This window comes from Capsicum annuum, chromosome 8, assembly GCF_002878395.1.
Source record: "Capsicum annuum cultivar UCD-10X-F1 chromosome 8, UCD10Xv1.1, whole genome shotgun sequence".
Classification (NCBI taxonomy): Eukaryota; Viridiplantae; Streptophyta; class Magnoliopsida; order Solanales; family Solanaceae; genus Capsicum; species Capsicum annuum.
Window position 1 is genome coordinate 172,156,848 of NC_061118.1, and position 23,494 is coordinate 172,180,341.

The window sequence follows — 23,494 nt, forward strand, 5'->3', positions numbered from 1 at the left end:
TTTATTATGATTTCTAAGTCATTTTTTTTAAGGTCATGGGAATTGTTTGCCTATATACTTCAATGGTTGAAACCATGCATATGTGATTTGAGATTTTCCATGAAAGTTTGATAAATATGAATGATAAATTGCTTTCAAATTCCCATAATAATGTTTCGATACCCCATATTATATTGTGACCAACAAAAGAGAGCATGAATTTGAAATAATTATTGTCCACTACTTGTAAATGATGAAAACATCTTGATTTTTACATGATTATGCATATGTTGATGTGATATTGATGACTTGCAAGTCGGGTATGACGATACCCTACAAATAAGATGTGTGATTGAATCAGATGAAATTTGAATGCATTGATTTTACATGAGATAGGTGGATGCCCGAAGAAGGCGCTTGAGTGTAAGGGCTCATCGCTGGAAACCGTGTTTGCCGACATGGAAATTTGGTACCCTGCTTTGTGATCTTGCGTACTTGACTTTATGTCATTCCCAAATTGAGACTATGGTTAGGAGCCCTGCTTTGTGATCTTGTGCACTACCATTGGGTCGAGACACCCAGCTGTGTGATCTTATGTGTCTTCCCCTCACGTATACTCTAATTTCGACGCCAACCGAGGTTTGACAGTTGATGTAAATGTGATATGTAGGGTATTCCACCTAGCTCAGCTGCATTACATTGTTGTTGAAAAACAATTACATTATGCCCATGTGTTTTCAAATGACTTGATATGAAACTGCTTTATAATGGCTCTCAACTATATTTCTGTAAAAATATTTATGTTTTGTTTTGATATCTCTGCGTACCAGTACTTTTGTATTGACCCTCTTCCTCCCAGGTTCGGAGGCGCAGTCTAGGAGTCCAGAAAATCAGTAGATTCCTCGGACAGATTTGCAGAGTCACTTGGTGAGCCTTCTATATTTTGGAAGGCCTGATTATCTGGCAGTGTCATTTATCACTTATTAGTTTTGGGTTTACTGGGGGCCTTGTCCCAGTTTTTAGATAGACATTTATTTCAGTCATGTAGTAGAGATTTCGCAGACGTTATAGAGGTGTTGATTTGAGATTTTGGGACATTATTCCCTATTATTTCTTTCATATGACTCTTGATCATGTTTTCTGTAATGTTATTTATCTTCCGCATTTCTTTATCATTTGAATTATGTGCATGATTACCAGACAGATAGGGATGTTTTGGGACTTCATGGTTTGGGATACTCGTCACAGCCAGGGCCTCGGTTCGGATCGTGACAAACTGCACTATCTCGGGATGTAGGAAGAGGCCAAGACTTAAGTCTGGAGTCACCGGATGAGACATTTGATTCACGAATCAAAAATTTATCTCCATAATAAACTTTTCAATCTGACCCAATACGTCACGCTTTGGACATGGCCACCTAAATTATTGAGGCCCATGAATACAGCTTGGCTTTTTAATTTTCATAAAATGCAAATTGTCACACAAAATAACATCAATTACTAGGAGGTTATTGATTTGATGACTTATATGTCGCCATGTTACAAAAAAATAAATGTGATTATGTTTTTTGGTTTTTTCATTTGGTGTTCGGTGTCCGCATTGGAGCCCCGAGTAATTCGGATCGCACGTTGCAGGGCTCATTAAGGTGACAACGCCCCCATTCGACCTCTGGTTAAGGGTTGAGCAGTCTCATCCACTGCACCACAACCCATGTTGATAAATGTGACTATTTATTGTCCTATTTTGCACTTTAAAGTTAGGCATATTATTTCTTCATATGAATATTTTAATACATGAAAAATTACATGTGGTAACTTTATTTTAAGAGGCTATTTTTACCTATTGAACGTCATTTTATTAAGTGAAGAACGTCTACAATTTATTTGACATCTTGCTCAAAATAATATATATTGATATAGAAGTTGGTAAATTTGAGAATTTACTTCTAAATGAGCAAAAAAAAATTTACTCCTTTTTCCTTAATCAATCAATCTATGCAAAGGGATAGAGATATACTTGATATGTATCACTCTATTATCTACAATTAATCTCACAAAAAATTTACAATTAACCTAGCTATTTTTTTGGTTTGACAAAATATTTTCTTTCATATCCGAAAAGAGAATGCAAACAGTAAATACAAGTATAGGCCGATTATGTGAAAGTTTTTTGCTATAATGAGTTAGGGAATCAAGAGCTCTTTTAATTTGAAGTATAAAAAAGTAAACACGTGAAAAACTTAAATAACTCAATATCCATTTTTTGATAAAAGAAATTAGAATGAACCCTTGAACCCGAGTCCACCCATGTTGAATAGTACATCTAAAAGCATAAACTTTAGTGGTTATAACAAATATTAATTATTAGTGGTTAGAACTAATTATTAATATTAACTTATCTTATCATTGATGAATTCATTTAAATTGTCAACACGAATCGTGATGGAATTCACTTACCTTTAAATTGAAGTCTCGGATTTCAACCTTTAGGACATGATTTTTTTTTTTTATTATTATTAAAAACATCTCATCCAAAAATTAACCAATCGTACACCGGGTGAGAAAACAAAAAAAGAAATCGAGTATTTAAATATAGGATTATTTTAAATAAAATTGGTTTGAAAAAATGAAAAATAAAAATAATCCAAAGTGTATGTGGCAAAAAAATATAGGTTGATATAAGTGGCATCGCAAAGCGAAAAATAGCTGGCTTAAAGCTGTCCTTTTTTATTTACACATAAAAAAAAATTTCTGAGTTTTTCTTCATTTCCATTTTCTGCTATCTTCTTAACTCTCTCTGCTCATATCCATTAAATTTTATCCCTTGAACTCCATTCATATTAATCATCACTTGTATGTAATAAAGGTGGGTGTTTTAATTTCTTGAAATAAATGTAGCTATTGAGTTAGGTGTTGTGTTGTTTTCTTCATTTAACATTTTTTTTTTTTTTGATTCTTGAAATTGTTTAGTATTATTTTAAGTTTAATTTGACTGTATTGTTCTAACAAACTTATGGGTTGAAGAGTAGGTGGAAGAGAAAGTAGAGATTTTGGGGAGATAAAAGAAGAAGAAGGTGAAGGAGTTGCTGTGAAGAATGAGTGCTTCTAGGTTCATAAAGTGTGTTACTGTGGGTGATGGAGCTGTGGGTAAAACTTGTCTGCTCATCTCATATACCAGCAACACTTTTCCCACTGTGAGTACTTTATTATCTCTTTGGAATTTTGTCAAACAGTTGTTGGGCATTTTTGTTTTGAGGTTATGAATTGGTATACATGGGGGTTCTTGCTCAGTTGTTTTTTTTGCTTGAATTAGACTAAATGGGGCTCTTTCTACTTGTCACACCGAAGACCAAATTAAGAAGGCATGTTTTCTTGAGAATCATGACTTGTTTGTGAATTTGGTGCCTAGTATGAGAGTGGGGTTGTTTTAGTTTTACTTCCAATTACCACAAAGAATGGATCTTTTGGGTATTTTTAAGGTGAAAAGAACTGATTTTTCTGGGTTGTAGGTTAGAGTGTTAATATAAAAAATTAAATTAAAAAAAAAAAAGTAGGTTAGAGTTCATTGCTCTTTTTCAGGAGCGGCTCAATAAGATCGGTGGACTAAAGCCAACTTTAACAGGAAGCCTTATTTTACTATTTAATATTTTTTAAAAGAACAATTAACCTATAAAATCTATTATAAGTAAAAGTTGGGTCTCATTCTCTCCTAAATAGAGGTATTGTGTTCGACACTCATGATGATAAGATCTTGCTAGGGAGAGTTTTCCTCTTTAATCGGCCTTGTGTGTGTCAAAATCGAAAATTCAATATAGTTATGAACACCGGATGAAAAAGAATTGGGGCCCCCAAAATTTTTGGGGCCCAAGGCCCTCGCATTAGTGGCTTGACCCTCTGGCTCTTTTTGCTGATTAATCATAAAGCTTGACACCCTCTGGCTCTTTTGCAGATTAATCATTTTCATCTCTTATCTAACTTGTCTTGTCTTGTCTTGGGTAGTTTTGAGTTTTGAGAGGATTTTAGGTGAAGCAAGTGATAATCATTCTCCACTTTCTCCATTTAACGATAGATTTCCATTTTGATGACTAAAACAGCTAATGTGTTCTTTTAGTCTTTCTAGTCGCCCTTCCATGATTACCAATGGCACTGGGGTACACATGATTTTTCGTAAGCAATGTCACATTTTAAAATGAAGACAAATAGTCAAAATATAAACCAATGTAACATTATATTAAAAAGGAACAAAATATAAATAAAACACAATTCACATATATTCCTACTAACTCTTCTCAACGAGTCTTTCTTTTTTAAAAAATGTATTCTAAATTAAATAACTTCATTAGAAATGATACTAAACACTTTTTTATACAGGGAACCAATCAATCACTAAACAAGTCTTTGTTCATTTGATTCTGCAAATCCTTGTTAACCAATATCATTGGCGAGAAAAAGATGGGAGGAAATAAAGAAGGAAAAAGAAAACATAGCATAGCGTACAACTGATTGGGGAAGAAGCAACATCCTTCCCAATACTTACAAATAGGATTTGTCACCAAAGTTTACTAATGCAATTTTAGGGTAATTGGTTCAATGTATTGTTAACTACCAAGAGATCAGCGGTTTGAACCTAGATGTGTATCATTTGTAGATTGGAGCGCAAAAACTTTAAAACACTAACAAATGAGGCCACCATGATTAGAACACGTGGCATCTATGTTGAAAACTAAGATGCCTGACCAAATGAACCGCGTGGCTCTTTGTGGCTAGTGGTGTCATTTACTCTTATTCGTCTTTTAATTATATATACAGATTTATTAAAATATTTCGAAGAAGCGGTTTCATGTGACACCACATGGCTAATGTAAATCCGCCCCGGAACAATGGAACTCCTGAATTATTTTTTCTGAAACATTTTTTAATTAATGACATGTTTTGACGGTGGAAACTTTGAAATGGCAGTGAGCAAATGGATGTTCCATAGTTGTGTCAAACAATTACTGATGTATTACCGTCTTTCTTTTTTTGGGGGTGGGTGGGTGGGGACCTGAGAAAACTATGAGAGGTGTGGTCAAGATAAGGTGAAAGAAACTACCTCTTAATTATTGTCTTGGTGAACTCAGGCTTAATGGCTTATTGACTTATTGTCAAATTGGTTGGCAAACCAATAAAAGGTTGTCTTCCTTGTTTTTTGTGCATCATGGATTACTTACATAAAAGGATATATATTCTTATAAAATAATGGTATAAGGAACACACTATGGACTGAATAAAAAAAGGTATTTTGAACTCTCAGGGAAGATGGTATACAAGCCCATTCTGACCTATCCATTTACATGCTCTGAATAGAAAACCGTAGATTTTAAGTTAGATGTTTTCGTTTCTAATTGAAATCATCACTTTCACAAGTTCTAAGTAATTTTATTAGACTAGTGGACGCATTGTTTGCATTTGGTAACTCTCTGCTGTGTTCCAAACAGGATTATGTCCCAACAGTATTTGACAATTTTAGTGCTAATGTGGTTGTTGATGGGAGCACTGTTAATCTGGGTCTCTGGGATACCGCAGGTAAAAGTTTCCCCACATATTGATTCATCACTTTTGTGCCGTTTTTGTGTGGTACATATTTATTCCTCTATTTTATATTTGAACAGGTCAGGAGGATTACAATAGATTAAGACCATTGAGCTATCGTGGGGCAGATGTATTTATACTGGCATTTTCTCTCATTAGCAAGGCGAGCTATGAAAATGTCTCTAAAAAAGTGAGTTCCTTCTCTTGCATCCTCTGTCTTAACTATTTCTTTTTTTCGGGGGTGGAGGTGGGGGGTTGTACTAGGACAGGGAAAAGGCGACACCAATTAGTTTTAAATTTGTTTTAGTGATGTTAGTACTTTTACTTTAGGTCTTATACTTTAGCCCTGGAGAGATTTTTATATCGATGTAAAATATAAAGAACTTCTAAAATTTATTATTTTTTATTTTGTACATTATCGGCCTGGGATGAACTTAAATGGAGAAAGATGGTCAATGAGGATTCGTATAGAAGACTCCAACTTGTTTGGGACTGAGGGTAGTTGTCGTAGTAGTAGCAGCAGCAGCAGTAGTGGTAGTTGTAGTACTTGGTCAACGAAATGATCAAGAATGTGGGAAGATTAATAAGAGTGACACTATTAAGTTGCACTGAATATGGCAGGATTAATGATTCCTGTCGGTCTCATTAAGTTGAACAAGTCCATGAAACATAGGCTTGTTTGACTTTTACTTTAAATACTGGTAACAAATGCATGGTAAACTACCAACCAACATAGTACTTTCAGTGTTGTCTATATCATCTGGGATTCTCAGCCAAAAATTAGTAGAAGTTGAATATTAGAAAACTGAAATGAGTAAAATGTATGTTGGTGATAGTCCACTATTACTGATCACTTATTTCATCTTCTTGCTATTGAATTTCAGTGGATTCCTGAATTGAGGCATTATGCTCCTGGAGTTCCAATTATTCTTGTTGGAACAAAGCTTGGTTAGCTCCTATTTAATCTTTTTTGATTAATTTCTTTCTTATTGTTTCTAGTTTCCTCCCAGTAATCTGCGTCTATCTTCCTATTATCTTTCTTCTGTTTATCTTCATTTAAGATAATTTTGCTTTGCTGTGGTTATCCTCTCGTTGGATTCTTGCCTTGTCATTTGGATGAGCCATGACATGTTAGACTATCCTAGAAGAGAGTTCGCCTTCATGCTGGGTCATGAATAACTATGTCAATAACATCCATAGAACGTTCTTTAGTCGTATAAGTTCCTTTTAGGTAAGTTGAAAGCAATTGTGATATTGCTGCTACTCCTGGATTGTGGTTGGCGTCATTGAGAATTTAATAAATAACTCCTTACTCTTCTTTTCTGTAATTTGTTGCCTTAGTAGTTAGCATTTGCATGCCCTCACTGCATCTTGTTTTTCTCCTTTTTCTTAGAGGTTAAACGTATTTACTTGATACTGCAACTGTTTTTTGTAACACAATGGTCAAATCAACAGCTGAAAATATTATTATCTGATTTCATATCAACCATTTTAGCTCGGCTTGTTCTTATGAATGAGACTTCCAGAAGTTATAACACAGTTTATTCATGTACGGGAAGATATAATAGAAATGATAACAAATGTTGCTATCTACCGGCTGATCCATGAAACTAACTCGTCTAATTCAATAGAGCGCTGTTTGAAGATGAACTTGCAGGACACCACAACCTTGAATTTCAGATGCATTTTAAACTAGAACCAATCTGAAGATCTACTTATGGTGTCACAGATAAAAATTGAAATTAGATATGGCTTGGCAGAGAGGAAATTTGGTTTATACAACTAGAAATCTGAGCTATAATTACTTTCAGTGACTTAAATTATTAAGTCGTCAAATTGCCAGAGAAGTTTCTTGGAGAAGTGACCTATTGCAGACTGCGATTTGAGGTAGATGAGAGGTTCTGGTTAAATGTCCATTCTCATTTAAAGAAATGCAGGAAATACAAAATTTTTGCAGTTTTACATTGCCTAGCCAGCCTAACTTTTGAAACGAGTCCCCAAGGGATGTCATTGATCACATTACTGTCTCGGAACTAGAATTGGGATATGTGTACCTTCAAATTTTAAGGTCAAAACTGTTCAAAGTCATAGAAAACGCGTTGCCTGGACTTTGAAATGGAAGTAATTGATGAACTTACACAAAGTAGTTTACTGCAATCTATTGTTAAAATTCAGATGTACCACTACTGAACTTAAAAGTTCACAAAATATTCTAAGCTTAAGCGTGAAGGATATTTCTTCTGAACATTACATCCAAGTACATAAAGAACTTTGTATGGTGTATATCTTTCTAATTTGTAGCTAAAGTACATCTTCCTGTTCTGGCAAGTTTTAAATTCTCTTTCTCAAAGTTCAGTTTTACATGAGTCTGATTCCTTTTTTCTCATTGCCTCCTTTAACTTTCTTCTCATCTATTTCCATGTTCTTTAGTCTAATACCATTGATGTGTTTCCATTAGATCTCCGAGAGGATAAGCAGTTCTTTGTCGACCATCCAGGTGCCGTTCCGCTTACCACAGCTCAGGTATACTACCTTCAATGTGTCTTGAACAACAATTGTACATTCCCTCTAGCAAAACCTTAATTCCTGCTTCTTTTTAAGGGTGAGGAGCTGAGAAAGTCGATTGGTGCTGCTGCTTACATTGAATGTAGTGCAAAAACACAACAGGTGCTTTTCTAATTCAACGATAACTTTCATGTTTAAGTTTTCAATTTATCTAATCACATATAATTTCCAAAATTGCAGAATATTAAGGCTGTTTTTGATGCTGCCATTAAGGTGGTACTACAACCACCCAAGCAAAAGAAGAAGAAGAAGAGAAAGGGTCAGAAAGCCTGCTCTATCTTGTGATTGCTTAAAAACATTAGCTGGGTGAAGGAGATGTAGATTGATGATTATCAAAGTCTTCCATGTTCAGAAAAATGCAACGTAAGGTTCAATATTGTTAGTCTTGACTGACTATAACCGGAAAGCATCAACCTTCAATTGTCTGTATGATTGATTATAGGCCGGGATGAATATTTGTGATCCAAAGTATGGTTGGGGGTTACAAATGTGCAAAAATCATCTCAGTTCGTTTTAAATCTGTAAAATCTATTACCATATGTAGTAACATTAGTATGATGATTTCTTGTCTTTGCATCTGTTATATGTACGTAGTTATGTACCTGAACATATTGATTTAGGTTGTTCAAGAAGTTGGATTTGCTATTGTCATTGTTTTGAAACATAAAAATGGTGGCGTGAATTTTATATTTTTCTGATGGAAGCTTTTAGGCCACTAGATGGGAATTCATGCTTTCATCAAGTCAATTTATAGTGATTATTTATTTTTAGCGACTTAAGTTTTCAAATGATTGACATCAATTCTAAACTGCTAACTTGGTCTTGGTTTAATAATCCTACTACTTTGTTGATATTAAGATTTGTAGTGTATGGTAGTTCAAGTGTTAAAACTCAAATGACATTGACATCAGAAAAAAGGAAAATCATCTATTAACCCAATTGTGAGATAGCAAGAATCTGATAAAATAGTCGTGAGGCTGGTAAATTAATCATAATACCATGGTTATTGAAAAAGATCGATGATTAAAGACTTATAAGGTGGACTAATACGACTTATGAGATTTGTCAAAATCTATTTTAGTGATTTAAAAACTTAAGTTAAACAATTAAAGTCCAAATTAAAGAGATTAGGTAAGATCTGTAATTAGATAAATAGACATATCATAGATACGCTCCTCAGTCCTTACATCATAAAATTGGGTCAAATTTTTAAAAACGCCATAGGTCCCCTGTAAAAAAAAAAAACTAAAAATTATACAAACACACAACTTATGTTTTCAATATTACAAAAAATCTCAATTCCTTAAACATATTACAAAAATCCCACATATACATAGAATGCTATGTATAAATGGGCTATGTTATGTATATTAATAGGGAGGGAGTAAAGTAATTAAAAAAGTGTGAGAGAGTGTAATTACTTTTAAAATATTGATATTTATGTTATTTATAAAAAAAAAAAAAAAAAAAAATCTCATGTGAAAGTGATTGCTCATTTTAAAAATCTGTGGGCTGTATCTTAATGGGCCACTGGTTGTGGACCTCTACCCAAATCTTTTCCATTCCTATGGGAAGCCTATGGATCTTGAGTACAAATTTACACCAATAAGAAGTCAGTCCTATTTTCATATTTAATGATGTGGGGAATAAATGTTTTACTACTAATTTGTTTGGAAATGTAAGAGTTTGGTGAGGATTGAATCTTGAACATATATGATATACTCCCTCCCTTTCAATTTATGTAGCTTGATTCGAAATATAATGGTGAAACTAGCTAATGTTCGGTGTGATTTTAGATATAGAATCTTCCTTTTTTTTTTTTTTGAAATAAAATTTATATATTAAGAAAATAATTAAAAAAATCACGATCAAAGAAAATATCATTTGATTCTCCAAATAGTAACTGAGACGCATGAATAATTATTCCCCCTACCTTTTGTGGCTGAAAGTGTTAAAATGAAGATGATTTTTTTCTCCTTTTCTCAAGGTGACCAAATTGCCTAACAAAAGAGTTGGTATTACTAATAATAATTGCCAGATATTTATAACTTGTAAGCTTGATATTAATCAACCAGAAATTGGACAAATACCTACATTTTGATGACTTTGAGCAAGGCTATGCATTGGTGAAGTTTAGAATTCCACTTACTAATTCTACTAGTATAGTGATTTTTCCCATCTTTAGTCTACTAGTAATTTTTGTTGATTGACAAGTTATGTGTTGCAAATGAGAAGTTTAAGTAAAAATTAAAAATAAGAAATTATTTGTCAAGTATGTTTATATCAAATCGATATACATTATCATAGTTAAATAATACTAAATTAATTAAGTGAAAATGCATATTAATTAACCATGTTTAGATGATAAAAGAGTATGCAGAAGACCCATGTCATAATTCATTGATTCAATATAAATATCGAACACTTTATTTCCAAGAACAAATTTATGCTAAAACAGACAGTGTCTTCTGATTAAGTATAGTTCACTTGTTTTTTTTTCCTTCAATGATCGATATGTATCGAACAAATTCACCAATATTCTCAAGGTTTTGCTTTGTGATAATTCATCCCAGTGTATTCCCACAAAGTGAAGTTTGAGGAGGATAGGATGTACACAGTTCATACCATTATCTCCGAAGAAGTAGAGAGGCTGTTTCCGATAGACCCCCGGCTCAAGATAAAAAATAGTAAACAAGGGGATGGAAAAATATGATAAACAGATGATTTATTTATTTATTTGGATCTTTCTACTATAATTATGTTTTTCATTTTTCTATAGTTTTAGCACAAAGTTGAATATAGTGTTAAGATATTATTTCCTTATTGTCCTTTCTAATAAGGAAAGGAGGCAGGATATTGATGGGAAAAGTTATAAACATGTGGTAGTGCTCATACTTTAGCATCGTCGGTGACTCTATTATTGTGAATTTATTTCTGATACGATATGGGACAGAGTAGGACATATCACCAAATCAAAATTTTTATTTTTTAAAACCGTACTAGCTCCTCACTACCATATTGTTTTCTATCCGACGTTTGGTATCCATGCATTTCGCAGCCTGACTAATCGACTTTGTGTTGGGAAGTCCTATTTTGAGGGTTTGGGGCCGAGGTAGGTTTCAAAATATGGTTCGATAAAATTTAATAGTTTTGGTTCAGAATTCAGATTTTGTATTATTAGTATATGTCAACAAATTCATTTTACGAGCTATGAGATCACTATCCTACAACCTTAAATTCATAAAATTTAAATTCTGAATTTGTCGTACTAAATGGGACTTGATCTAGATGTTTGGTTAAGAACGAAGAAGTACTTCTTATTTCTTTTTGGATAACTCGAACCCTACGACGTTAGAATTGGAGGTGAATGAGTTTATATTATGAACAACCTTTCATGTCAAATGAAGGGACGCTTGCCACATGTATACTACAACAATTTGATGATATATTGCCATGCATTATGACCTTAATAATTTGGGTTTAATATTTAAAAAATAATTATTTACAATATTTAAGAATAAAGTCCTATATTTAAATTACTCAAAATAGTGACTCGTCAGTTGCTGAACTAAGCATGATTAAAATAATGATTAATCCATGGTGAATTGGTGATGAAAGATGGATTGTATGCCAAGTGTAAATTAAATTACGTGAAGGAAGTTCAAAATCTAAAAAAGCAATCTTTCGTTTATTAAATGTTTTCGTTTTCTCATTTTTGTTAGAGAAAGATTATTTAAACTTTTTAATAGATGAACCCAAACTTTTTTTTTGGGCACGTTCTGACTCTGAGTATTTTGCTTTTTTTTTTTTTTTTCTTTTTTCTTCCTTTTTTGAAATTAATGGAAGCTTTGCACATGTAAGACATAAGATATTTAGAAGCACTGACAATGACATAATTTAAAATCGTGCTATTTTGTTCTCAGAGATTTTTGCATAAAAATTATGAACAAAGTTTGAAAAAGAGAAGAGAGAAGAATCTAAATATGTAGGAGGATTTATTCTATAACTTGGGCTTTTAAAATATAGATTTTTGAGATTCGCTACTCAATTATAAAAAAAACCTAATAAATCAATAAGATTTTTCCATTGATTCAAAATACATGATATTCATAAGGCTAAGAGTGACCACTCGACTCATCGGTACGAGTCAAGGGAATCAACTCCTAACTCTGAACATTCATATAAAAATACGATAAACACAATATTTTTTTAAAAAATTCTATTCTTATTTTGAATATATTTTATAAAAAATCAAAAAAATATGCAATAATCTCGCTAAAAAAATCCTATAATGGACCTTTTTTTTTTTTTTTTTAATTTTAATCGTCTGGTAAAATAAATAGATCCTCCTTGATTTAAGCATTGAGAATGGAGAAAATGGAGTAAGAGTCAAATGGATAAAAGAATGAAATCGAATGATGTAGTCAATTGGTAATTTAACTTGGTTACTATAGTAAAAAGATGTTGGCTTTTAATAAGTGGCCAAAAATAGTCACACTTGTCCACTTTACATTACCCATTTCAATTGCTTTTAAAAAATTAAACTAAACCTTTCAAAGCTTCTTAATTATATTAGTTTGACATTTCTTAATTTAATTTAATTTAATTGTTAGTACAATAAAATAGAAACAAACAATGATATCAGGATTCAGGAAGCTACATTTTGACCTTTTTAATGGTATATATGAAGGAATAATTTTCCATTCTCTATTTAATTAGTCCAATAGTAATTTTGTTTAAATCATTATAATCATGCTTATCTTTTCAGTACCCTTTGTTTTCTTCAAAAGATTTCTAAATATGAATAATGTGAATAAATTTCTTACGTATGGTCAAATTCGATATATTCATATAGTAATAATTAAAGTAAAAAATGAGAACCACCCAAAGTTGACGAAATTAGACTGCTCGTAGAATTGGAACACGGCACCAAGGACGATGATCCAATGGTTATTCTCTCTTTTTATTTACTTTTTGACCATTAAAAACTTATTAAAATATATTTTATTTGAAACTATCATGATAAATAAATCATTTTTTTTTAGTAAACTTGATTTACATACAAATAAACAAATTTGAGTTGGGCGGTTTGTCTTATGACCACCTTTCGATTCAATCGGTTAAATTAGTCCAAAAATATTTTTAATGTAATATAATTGTTCGCTTAATTAAATTCGCATGATTTTCTTCCAAAGGATATCATATCACTAAAATATTCTGCAACTTATAATACTCCCTTCCTTTGAAAAAAAATAAACTACTTTCATTTTTTTAGTCCATTAAAAAAAAAATTCCTTTCCTTTATGATAATATTTTAATTTCAACTTTAAAATTAAAAGATATCTTAGTACATTTGACACAACTTTAATATAAGGTCATAAGATTTAAAAGTTTCTTTATTTTCTTAAATTTTATGCCAAGTCAAAGTATTCTTTTCAAAACGAAGCGAGCATTATTTTTCAAAATTTTGAGCTATGTTACAAATCAAATTATTTATTTATTTTAATTCATCTTTATTGTCCAATTAAAATGCACGGAGTGAGTAATCTCTAACTAGAATTAGGATTTTCAGGCTGGAGTCATGAAATAAAACCAGCTGATACATTCAAATATCAATATAAATTTAAATTAATCCAACACTTTTAAGAAACCCCAAAAGAAAAGAATTCAAATTTCAAATTTGAACAGAATAAAGGTGGTTGCAGTATGTTATGAAAATATCATCGTTGTCGTAACGCAGCGGCAAGTATTAAGTGGCAACAATATAGCAAGCAGGTAGCTGGAGATTTGTCGGTGCTTATTAGTTACTACTACTACTAGTATTTAGCAAGTACACGGTTTTTCACATGCGAATTACCTGCCTGCTTTTCTGAAACAGAACCAAACAGTTTTTTTTTTTTTTTTTTTAAAAAGGTAACATGCATTAAAGCTTTCGTCATGCGCAGCTTTCGGGAGAAAACAGAACTAAATAAACAAACAAACAAACAATTTTAGCCTCTGTTTTTTTTGAATACGTTGTTTAATGTTTATCTCTGTTTTCATTCCTATTTTCGTGGCAACTTTTTATTCCTTACCTTTCCTTCTTCACTAGTAGATATGATTTTACGTATCAAATTCGAAAAACAATTTCTCTGTTTTTTCTTATAATATTTATTTTTTTGGAATGAAAAACAAGAATATCCATATGCTGAAGTAAGCTTTATTGTCAGCAAAGCACCAACCTTAGGCATGTATTTCTTTGTTTGTTAGTTCATACTAGTTTTTATATATAATCTTGGCGGCTTTTCTTCCCATTTTTCAAACATTTAATGGCTTTAGGTAATTCCTTTTTTATTCAAAACGTATGATATATATTTGATTATCGTCATAATGGGTGTTTACTTTTAATTTTTATATGAAAATCTCCATTTTTTAATTCTTTAGAATTCAAATTTGGATTTTCTTATTGTACTTGTTAATGGGGTCTTATTATTATTATTTTTGCTTTTTGATTATTCAGATCAAGGATTAAATTCTGGACTAGTGTCTTGTAAAACACTTCCTCCTTTGTCTTGAATCAAGAAGCATTGAATTTTCTGAGTTGATGGAATTCATATAAATTGTTTTGATATGTTTTGAAAAGACGAGGGAAAAAAGAAACAATTTTGTTGGTGAATTAGGAAGGAAGATAACATGATTTTTGCAAAGATATTAGAATCAGAAAAGAGAAATGTGATTGTGGGAATTCGATTTGATGGACATATTAGAGAGTTGTTGAATTGGGCTATTGTAAAAGTTGCAGAACCTGGAGACAGAGTTATTGCTCTACATGTTTGTCGTGATGCCGGTACGTCACTAAAATCTTACTTGTCCTAATTGAATTTTGCTATGTTTTTGCACTTGACATTGGAACTTTTATCATTTTCAGATTCAATTTCAAATGTTAAATCATCGTTGGACACTTATCTGTATGATTACGATGGCTTATGTAATAAAATGCAGGTTGCTTTTTCTTTCTTTCTTTTTTTTCCTTCCTAGTGATGGATACAATTCAGCTTTCTCTAAATTGTTTGTCGTCTTTTTGGTAAATAAAGAAAAGCACCGATGGTGATTGATGTGGTTTGTTTTTGGTTGTGAATTTCAGGTGGATCTTATTTCTTTGGTGTCAGAAGGAAGTTCTATTAGAAGAGCTTTGATTAGGGAAGCAAAGAACCATGCTGCATTAGCTGTTGTAGTAGGAACTAGCAAGCATAGTACTCTTGGGTAAGTAAAACTATATACTTCTTAATTTTTTTCTCCATTACCGGCAGTGGCGGGGGTCAGGATTTTTACTAACGGATTCAGAAAACTCGAGGAAGCTAACAGGATTCAATATCTGCTATATATGCATAAAAAATAATTCTGACCTTGTATGTGTAGTGTAATTTTCCGGCGCAGGGGGCTTGGATGAACCCCTAGCGTCCCCTAGCTCCGCCCCTGGCCCGAGTAATCCAGATTTTAGCTATTCTATTTTTGATTCATAATCATATATATATATATATATATATATATTGTGCTAATTAAATTTGAAAGGGACTTATATAGGAGCTGGACCTCAATTGCTAAATATTGTGCAAAGAGGCTGCCTACCACTACTGAAGTTATGGCCATTGACAATGGGAAGGTTTTCTTTAGAAGAAGCTCTACCTCCTCACACAAAGGTTTGATGATACTTAAAGATTGCACATTTGAGCTAATTTTTTTTCTCTTTTTGTATAAGAAATTGAGTTTGTTCTTTTTCTTGTTGATAGGTTCTTATGGTGATCCAAAGCCGAGTATCGATCTAGAAAGAAAGTCTACTTCAAGGTATTGCCAATCTGAATTTGGTGAATCTGAGATATCATTGGAGATGGAAAGGTTCAGTTGTGAAGTGACGAGGACTTTGGAGCGATGGGAAAATGGTATACAAAACATAAAAGAGGAAAATACAATTCCTTCAGGAAAACACAAGAAAGGTTCTCTTTCGCTAGGTACTATTTCTCTTCCTACAGATGATTCTGCTGCTGATACTCCTCCTGGTTGGCCCCTTTTACAAACTGCGAGCTCATTAAACGAACCTGCTAAAGTGGTAAGAAAGATGTCGGTAGTGCAGTGGGTGATGACCTTGCCAAACAGATCTATGTTAGATAGTCCTAAATCAAATTCTTCTCCGAAAGAGAACCAAAATGCTTTTGGGATGGAAAATGGCTACTCCGTCATGGATTGCAACGAAAAGGAACGTACATCAGTATGTAACCAGCTGATAAAAGATTTGCGCCTTATACTTGAGGCAAATTCGTCTGGCTGCATATGGTTTAGCTATGATCTTTTAAGATCATCGACTTCTAACTTCTCCTCGGGTTGGTTTCTCTAGCTTTTTTTTCCTACAACATACTCATGTCACTCTTTCCGGTCTTGCTTCCTTAACATTGAAGATTTCTGCAGAGAAGTTGATTGGGAAAGGAGGGGGCAACAGCGTATACAAAGCGCTCTTTTCCGATGGAAAATCAGTGGCGGTGAAGGTTATGAATTCATCAGAGGAAGCAAGGACGAATTTCAGGCAGGAAATGGACATTATGACCAGAGTGAAGCACAAGAATATCGCTCATCTACTTGGAATTTGCATAGAGGATTCTGATCTGATATCTGTTTACGATTTTCTTTCAAAAGGGAATTTAGAAGAAAATATACACGGTAAGCTGCAAACCAAGAATATATTCTGTAAATAAAACCCCGGGGTTAATTCGTTAATGTTTAGTTATTCTGGAAAGCAGGAAGAACCAAATCAGTATTGCGATGGGAAAGAAGATTCAGAATAGCCGTTGGAATTGCAGAAGCCTTAAATTACCTACACAATGAATGTCCAAGGCCTGTTATTCACAGAGATGTCAAGTCATCAAACATCCTTCTCCGTGATGATTTTGAACCACAGGTGTGCTTTTCAAACTAACAGATGAATCCGTGATTATCTTATAATTGACTTTATATTATCAGTATATAGAACTTAAACTCGTTTGATAATATTCTTGTTTGTAGTTATCCGATTTTGGGTTAGCGATATGGGGCCCCAGAAAGGCGTCGTTCTTGACTGATACTGATGTGGTAGGAACCTTTGGTTATCTAGCACCAGAGTATTTTATGTATGGAAAAGTAAGTGATAAGATTGATGTCTATTCCTTTGGAGTGGTTCTGCTGGAACTATTATCAGGGAGAAAAGCTATTGGCTTTGAGACTCCCAGTGGTCAAGAAAGCTTAGTCATGTGGGTAAGCATCATCCCTACTTTGACATGACATTTTTCAGTTTAAAATTACAACTTCCATTGGTCAACTTTATCCAAAAAAAAATAAATTATTACTATTATTTTCCAGGCGAAACCTAAGTTAGAAAGTGGGAATTTCAACGCAATTCTGGATGAGAATTTGAATGTATGTGTTGAAGATGATCAAGTCCAAAGAATGATTCTTGCAGCAAGACTCTGTCTTACACAGGCAGCACGGCTACGTCCTAACATAAGCCAGGTAACTCCAGTTCCTTGCAGCAACATTTAGTTTTCAGTATAAAATCTTGTAATAGTAACTAATAGTGTGTCTGTATAACTAATGCATCTTTTGGTTTCCGGTTTAAACTCAGCATAAGTCGTACATTTTTGTGGACATTGAACGCTCTGGGAATCTAATCATCTATGCAAGATATAATGTAGGATAAGAATACATGTATTGGCAATTCACAAATAAGAGTATCTATAGAACAAAAACGCCTTTAAATTAGGCTATATCTCTACATCTATGTTGCTATATGCCGGCTCAAACACACACCCGGACAATATTTTTGTAGAGTCCAAGCAACATAGCTCTACATAATAATCCATGCATTGTTCATACATCATTATATAATCTCTGTATAACTAGACCATTTTGTGATTTGAGTAGATCCTGAAGACGTTGAAGGGGGAGAAAGATGGGAATGAAGAAGCTGTTGTTGGAAACAACAATACAGATGAATATAATGATGATGAAGTATATCCAGATTCAAGTGCAGAGTCCCATTTAAGTCTTGCATTTCTTGACGTTAATTATGATAATTCGACATCCTTCAGCAGTAGTCAAGACCGAAGCAGTCCTCTTTCTTCTGTAGATGAATATTTGAGAAAAAGATGGAGCAGATCATCAAGCTCTGAATATTAGCTTTTAATTAATTTATAAAAAGTTTGCAATCTGTCATTTGTATAGTTCAAAAAGAAGCACCCATTTTTGAGGTGATTAGATGTAGACTGAAGGAACCAAAAACTTTGTGTTAATGGCAACCAAAGTTTGGCAACCCCACAGATATTTTACAGTTCTGTGGATCAGATTTGGAATTTGAGTGTGGTCAAATTGTGTTTGCAATAAAGTTCTTTAGTATCGTTTTCTTTTTCTATTTTTGAAAGTTTAGGATTAGTTGATTCTATTCTTGGAGAAAAGAAATTCTCACTATGTTTGGATGGTTGTTACCTATCATTTCATAATGTATGGTCTCGTATTGTAATGTATTGTTTTGATGAATACAACATTTGGACAGCTTGTATCGCTTCCCATCATTTCATAATGTCACACATCACCAATTTGAAGGACAAACCTACAAGAAAAACAAGGTAGAGGTAGAGCTATTTTAAAATGGTCCGATAAAAGATAAAAAGGATGTATGACTTTATGATCCAAATAGAAGAAAATAATAAGCAGAAGCTTTTGTTCTTGTGTATTATACGCTCCAACATGGTTTATATACAATGCATAAGTGACCTACCTACATATATTTTCTATGTAATTATATCTATTTCGCGTTGAGTTTAATGAGTGTCGGAGCATCCAAAAATTCAATGTAGGTCCGCCCCTGTTTACATGTATCCAAAACATGACTCTACATATTGTAAGCTATTAGGCAAACTAGGATGTACTACCTTCTTCCCATCTTATGTGTCGCCATTTGACTGTCGCCATTTGACAGGGCACAGAGTCTAAAAAATTAGTGATGACTTTGTAAAGTTTACAAAATTGCCCCTTTTAAAGTTATTTTAATGTTTACCTTTTAGTTGTCTTTTCTTAATAAGTGGGACTCACTAAGAATAAAATGGGAATGATGCCATTAAATATTAGGTGACATTTTTTTTTGGTACAGACCAAGAGAATTGGATTTGGTTAGACAATGTGAGGTTTGTAAACAAGGGTCGGTTTTTTAGTAAGGTACAAAATGTATCATCAAATATTCAGTATGATTCCACAAGATCTAGTTTCGTTCAAGTAACGGATTCTAGCCAACTGAAAGGATCTTCTGACAATCTAGAGATCATTTGAATTGTGAAAATATTAAAGTAAATTTTCTGGAATTATAGATTTCTAGTCAAGTCTCTAGAATAGTCTAGTAAAATTTCTTGGATAACCATGTTGAAGAAATATCTAGATATTTAGGTAATTCTAGTTACAAAAATCATAATGTAGTCTTTTGATATTTATATTTAGAAAAGATCTAGAGGGTGTTAGATATTTGGGAGAGATATTTGTATAAGAACACTCTAGATTTGTAGTATGTAGAATCATCTCTACATAAGTATAAATAAGGGATACATTAGACATTTGTAACCATCCAGAAAATAGAAAATAATCAAAAAGTTGCAGCTTCTCCTTCTTCACTTCACTATCATTTTCACTGTTTCAACTTATTTTCCAATCTTTCTTCCCCTTCTTTTGACATGGATTCCATTAGTAATGAGGATTCGGAATATCGCACATTGATTAATCAAAAAGAAATTCAACAACGAAAAGAAGGATCGATTCTTTGGGATCCTTCCTTTCTTCAAACGGAACGAAAAGAGATAGAATCAGGCCGATTCAATGATCAAACAGGAGTACAATATCTATCACAATCTTACATGGCTAGGAGTCCTAGTTTGTGAAGTTGTCTAACACATATAACGTGCTGGACTAATTTTCTTTTCATTGTTTCTCTAGCTTCCGTGCACCCTGGTAAATCTCTCTTGCGATTCAAATGTATTTCTAAAGCTTGGAATACTTGGATACAACAACCCCACTTTATGAAATTACATAATGCTCGCTCTCAAACCCGCCCCACTCGCCTTTTATTTCAACTGGAAGTAGTCTGCGATGGTGATGAGGATCTTGTTAGAAAGGAGAAAAAACGACAACGGTTATCAAAGGAGAAAAAACTAGGATTAGAAAAAGTTTCTGTAGAACCACTTGTAGCGGCTCGTCATTATTTCTACTATAAGGATATGCTTATTTGCTCAAATCATTGCAATGGCCTTATTTGCTTGTATAGTGTTAAGGATACTCAAGTTTACTTGTACATTATCACTACAGGGAACGATGAGAGCCTAGACGATGGTCCTATATTGTTCCTGGGATTTGATCTTAAGACGGAAAAATACAAGTTGATTGAATATCATTTGGCAGACACAATAACTAATGGAACAATAAACAACAGAAATGGATTCTTCGTGGAGAAGAATCAAGAGGCCTTCTAATTGGTATATCATGTCTTGGCGATGTATTTTCCTAAATGGTGTCCTTTTTTCAACCGATCCACGCGAATTTATCTTCTACTTCAACTTCACAGAGGAGAAGTTTGGGTTGATTCCATGCCCAGAATACTGTTATTCCAGTCGCCTGAATGTAATGCGTACTGCACTCGCAGGAAATCTAGTTATGCGATTTAAGTTCCACCATGGCGGGAGGTTTGATGATAGCGATTGGATACACAATGAGTTTAACAATGATTTTACGAGATTGAACTGTCAAACCAAATGGGAGGGGGAGGGAGATAAGAAGTTTGCGCGGCTTGAAGCTGCAGAAAAGATTGACAAGTCGAAGCGAGAACATGTTTTAGCAAAATCAAGCCACATTATTAGAGTCCCTGCTTCTTTGGTATTCCTATCGATGGCTTTGTGGTAAAACATGTTAGCACTTTTGTTGAGAACATCATCCCATTGTCTTCTTTAATTTGAAATAATGATTTGTTTGGTTTCTTTTATTCTGGCAACTGTAAATATTGAGTTGCATTCTTGTTTGATTTCAGTTCCAACCAGGTTTTGTTCTAAATTGATATATACAATAGGGGTCGTTTGGTAGCTGGTTTGTAGGCGAGTCATGCAGGTATTGAGTTTTGCATAAGTAATTAATACAATGTTTGTTAGCATGGGTTAAATTATTCATGTATAAAATTAATATGGTGTTTGGTTTGCAATTTAGAAACCCACATAACTAATACATGTATAAGTTATGACGAAATTTATGTATTATCTTATGCAAGATATAATTACAGAAGGTGAAGTAAGTAATACATGTAACAAGTAATTACTTGTTACATGTATAACAAGTAAAATCGAACGAGGAAGTACATGAATAACTAATCCCTAATAACAATACCAGCTACCAAATGGCCGTAAGTTATTAGTGTAGCAATAGATACATTAACTATACATCATGAGAATCTGTCTATCCAGACAAGGAATTCTTGTGGTGTTTCTTTTTTAAGGGAGGGGAATTGAGTTGCAATTTCTTTCATAATTAAGAAATTTTCCTTTGCTAAGTTTTCGCTAATCGTTGTAGCCTTTGGCTACTACACGAGCCTTGTAGCGATCAATAGTCCCATCAGGCTTTGACTTTCTCTTGTATAACCCCTTGCGAGCCGATACACAAATGTAACGCCCCGAAGTTTTTCTTAGCTAAATTTTGTCCCTAAAATATCAAGCATTGACTTCTAGAATGATTTATACTTTTTTTTTTCCGGTGGAATCCCTTGGATTTCAACTTTTCATTTTGTAGATGATTGAATAAGTTTTCCGTCGACATAAGATGCGTTCAAAACGGACACTTGGTGAAGGAGTTATGGTTAATTTAAGTCCTAGTCGTAAAACACCATTATTTCTGTCCTTGGCGCATTGCGGAGAGGATGTAAATGACGATGGTCAATTTCCAGTGGGACTCCGCGACGCGCCACCATCGCGGAGTGGGCCAAATTCCCATTCGTCAATTTTCAGTGAGCCACCGCGATAGTGGCGCGTCGTGGTGGCCCATGAAATCGGGCTCCCAGTTATATTTTAATACCGGTCTCATTAAGGGTATATTGGGTATTTTTCCACACCCTTATCAGTCCAAACACGAGATTTCAACCCCAATTGAGCATATTACTCATACATTCACCAAAAATATTCAAGAACACTCTCTAGGGTTCCATATTGATAATCCAAATAAATCAAGATTCAACCGTGTGTTTTCAAAATAAATTGAAGATTTGGAATCCCCAAGCCGTGAGAATCAAGAAGCATCCTTTAAATTTCTAGATAGAGGTACGTGGGGTTTATCCTAAAAAAATTACATGGGCTTAAAACCATTAGAGCATGATTTTTAGATTTTTATGCATGAATTTCAAACGGGTTTTGGAATCTATGTTCTAAATTACGTACTCCGAATGTTTTAATGTTACTATTGTTTTGACCTTATGGTCCTATCCCCTAAATTGATTTACATGTATACGTATATGTATGGAATTTGAGATTTAAGATCGTTGAGAGCATAAATTATGAACTCCCTCTCGTGTATTGAATTAAAGATTATGGTTTTGTGATTTGAAAGATGCTTTCGCAATATTATAGCATTTGAGCATGATTTGAAATTGTTGAGAGGGTGTTTCTTGATATAAATGTGTTCTTGTGTTTAAGAGAAAGAATTGCATGTGAATTGAGAACTTTGACATGACCACCTTGTACTGTACTACTGAAATGCTTGACAAAGATGAGTTCCTTGCATGTGTTTACATGAGGTTTGAGAAAGAGTTTCTTTGAATTGAATTATTGAAATGATGGTCCCAAAACTTGTGTTTTGAAAACAGAAAATTACGATAGACTAATAATGGCTCAGAGATGTGACTTGCAAGTCAATGACATGAAGATACTATATGTATTTATGCCATAACAGATTATGTTTTCAGAGCATGTTTTCAAAGATCATATGTATTTATGCCATATCATATGTTTTGATAGAGTTTTAAAAAGGGGCTTAAAGAGGGTTAGGTGGTTACCTGAAGAAGGCGCGAGTTCAAGTGAAACCGTATTTGCTGATATGGGTAGATTATTCCAAAAGACCTGTCTTTTCAGATTATGTTACTTATTTCAGTTTTGGTCTACTGAGGGCCTTGTTTCTGAAGGGCGTGCCGGACCTTCATGGTTCGGGATGTCCGTCACGGCCAGGCCCTCGTTCGGGTCGTGACAACAAATTTCGAAATCAAAATTTCCCAAGAAAATGGGAGAAAATTTTTGACAAAACAAAGTAATACCTCCATTCTAGTGACTACAATGCTAGGAATCCTTAAGATATATATGTATTTACT

At 33.5% G+C, this 23,494-nt stretch overlaps 2 protein-coding genes across 7 annotated transcripts; both read left to right on the forward strand.

Annotated features, from left to right (window-relative positions):
* Positions 1-2,450: 2,450 nt before the first annotated feature.
* LOC107840571 (rac-like GTP-binding protein 5) lies at positions 2,451-8,785 on the forward strand. Of its 2 annotated transcripts, none has more exons than XM_016684473.2 (8): positions 2,451-2,845; positions 3,009-3,173; positions 5,457-5,544; positions 5,631-5,740; positions 6,435-6,498; positions 8,009-8,073; positions 8,152-8,217; positions 8,296-8,785. In XM_016684473.2, exons 2-8 carry the CDS (start codon positions 3,075-3,077, stop codon positions 8,398-8,400), a joined length of 597 nt encoding a protein of 198 aa, XP_016539959.1. In that variant the 5' UTR covers positions 2,451-2,845; positions 3,009-3,074; the 3' UTR covers positions 8,401-8,785. The 2 variants fall into 2 exon arrangements, with proteins under 2 accessions (XP_016539959.1, XP_047251179.1); XM_047395223.1 differs by having other exon boundaries at positions 2,682-2,845; positions 3,004-3,173.
* Positions 8,786-13,775: 4,990 nt separating this feature from the next.
* LOC107840572 (protein kinase STUNTED) lies at positions 13,776-18,527 on the forward strand. Of its 5 annotated transcripts, none has more exons than XM_047395220.1 (11): positions 13,776-13,890; positions 14,615-14,941; positions 15,023-15,096; positions 15,239-15,357; positions 15,679-15,794; positions 15,885-16,472; positions 16,558-16,806; positions 16,887-17,044; positions 17,149-17,376; positions 17,482-17,631; positions 18,043-18,527. In XM_047395220.1, the coding sequence occupies exons 2-11, from the start codon at positions 14,788-14,790 to the stop codon at positions 18,295-18,297; spliced, it is 2,091 nt and encodes a 696-aa protein (XP_047251176.1). In that variant the 5' UTR covers positions 13,776-13,890; positions 14,615-14,787; the 3' UTR covers positions 18,298-18,527. The 5 variants fall into 5 exon arrangements, with proteins under 5 accessions (XP_047251176.1, XP_047251177.1, XP_047251174.1 ...); XM_047395221.1 differs by lacking the exon at positions 13,776-13,890 and adding an exon at positions 13,967-14,028; XM_047395218.1 differs by lacking the exon at positions 13,776-13,890 and adding an exon at positions 14,076-14,433.
* The last annotated feature ends 4,967 nt before the right edge of the window (positions 18,528-23,494 follow it).

What these genes read in the sequence shown, in the direction of transcription:
- LOC107840572 (XM_047395220.1), top strand. Translation starts at nt 14,788, where the DNA reads ATGATTTTTGCAAAGATATTAGAATCAGAAAAGAGAAATGTGATTGTG. An exon ending in ACATGTTTGTCGTGATGCCG is followed by an intron (nt 14,942 to 15,022) that starts GTACGTCACTAA and finishes TATCATTTTCAG; the next exon opens with ATTCAATTTCAAATGTTAAA. An exon ending in TACGTCCTAACATAAGCCAG is followed by an intron (nt 17,632 to 18,042) that starts GTAACTCCAGTT and finishes TGATTTGAGTAG; the next exon opens with ATCCTGAAGACGTTGAAGGG.
- LOC107840571 (XM_016684473.2), top strand. Translation starts at nt 3,075, where the DNA reads ATGAGTGCTTCTAGGTTCATAAAGTGTGTTACTGTGGGTGATGGAGCT. An exon ending in ATGAAAATGTCTCTAAAAAA is followed by an intron (nt 5,741 to 6,434) that starts GTGAGTTCCTTC and finishes ATTGAATTTCAG; the next exon opens with TGGATTCCTGAATTGAGGCA. An exon ending in TTCCGCTTACCACAGCTCAG is followed by an intron (nt 8,074 to 8,151) that starts GTATACTACCTT and finishes CTTCTTTTTAAG; the next exon opens with GGTGAGGAGCTGAGAAAGTC.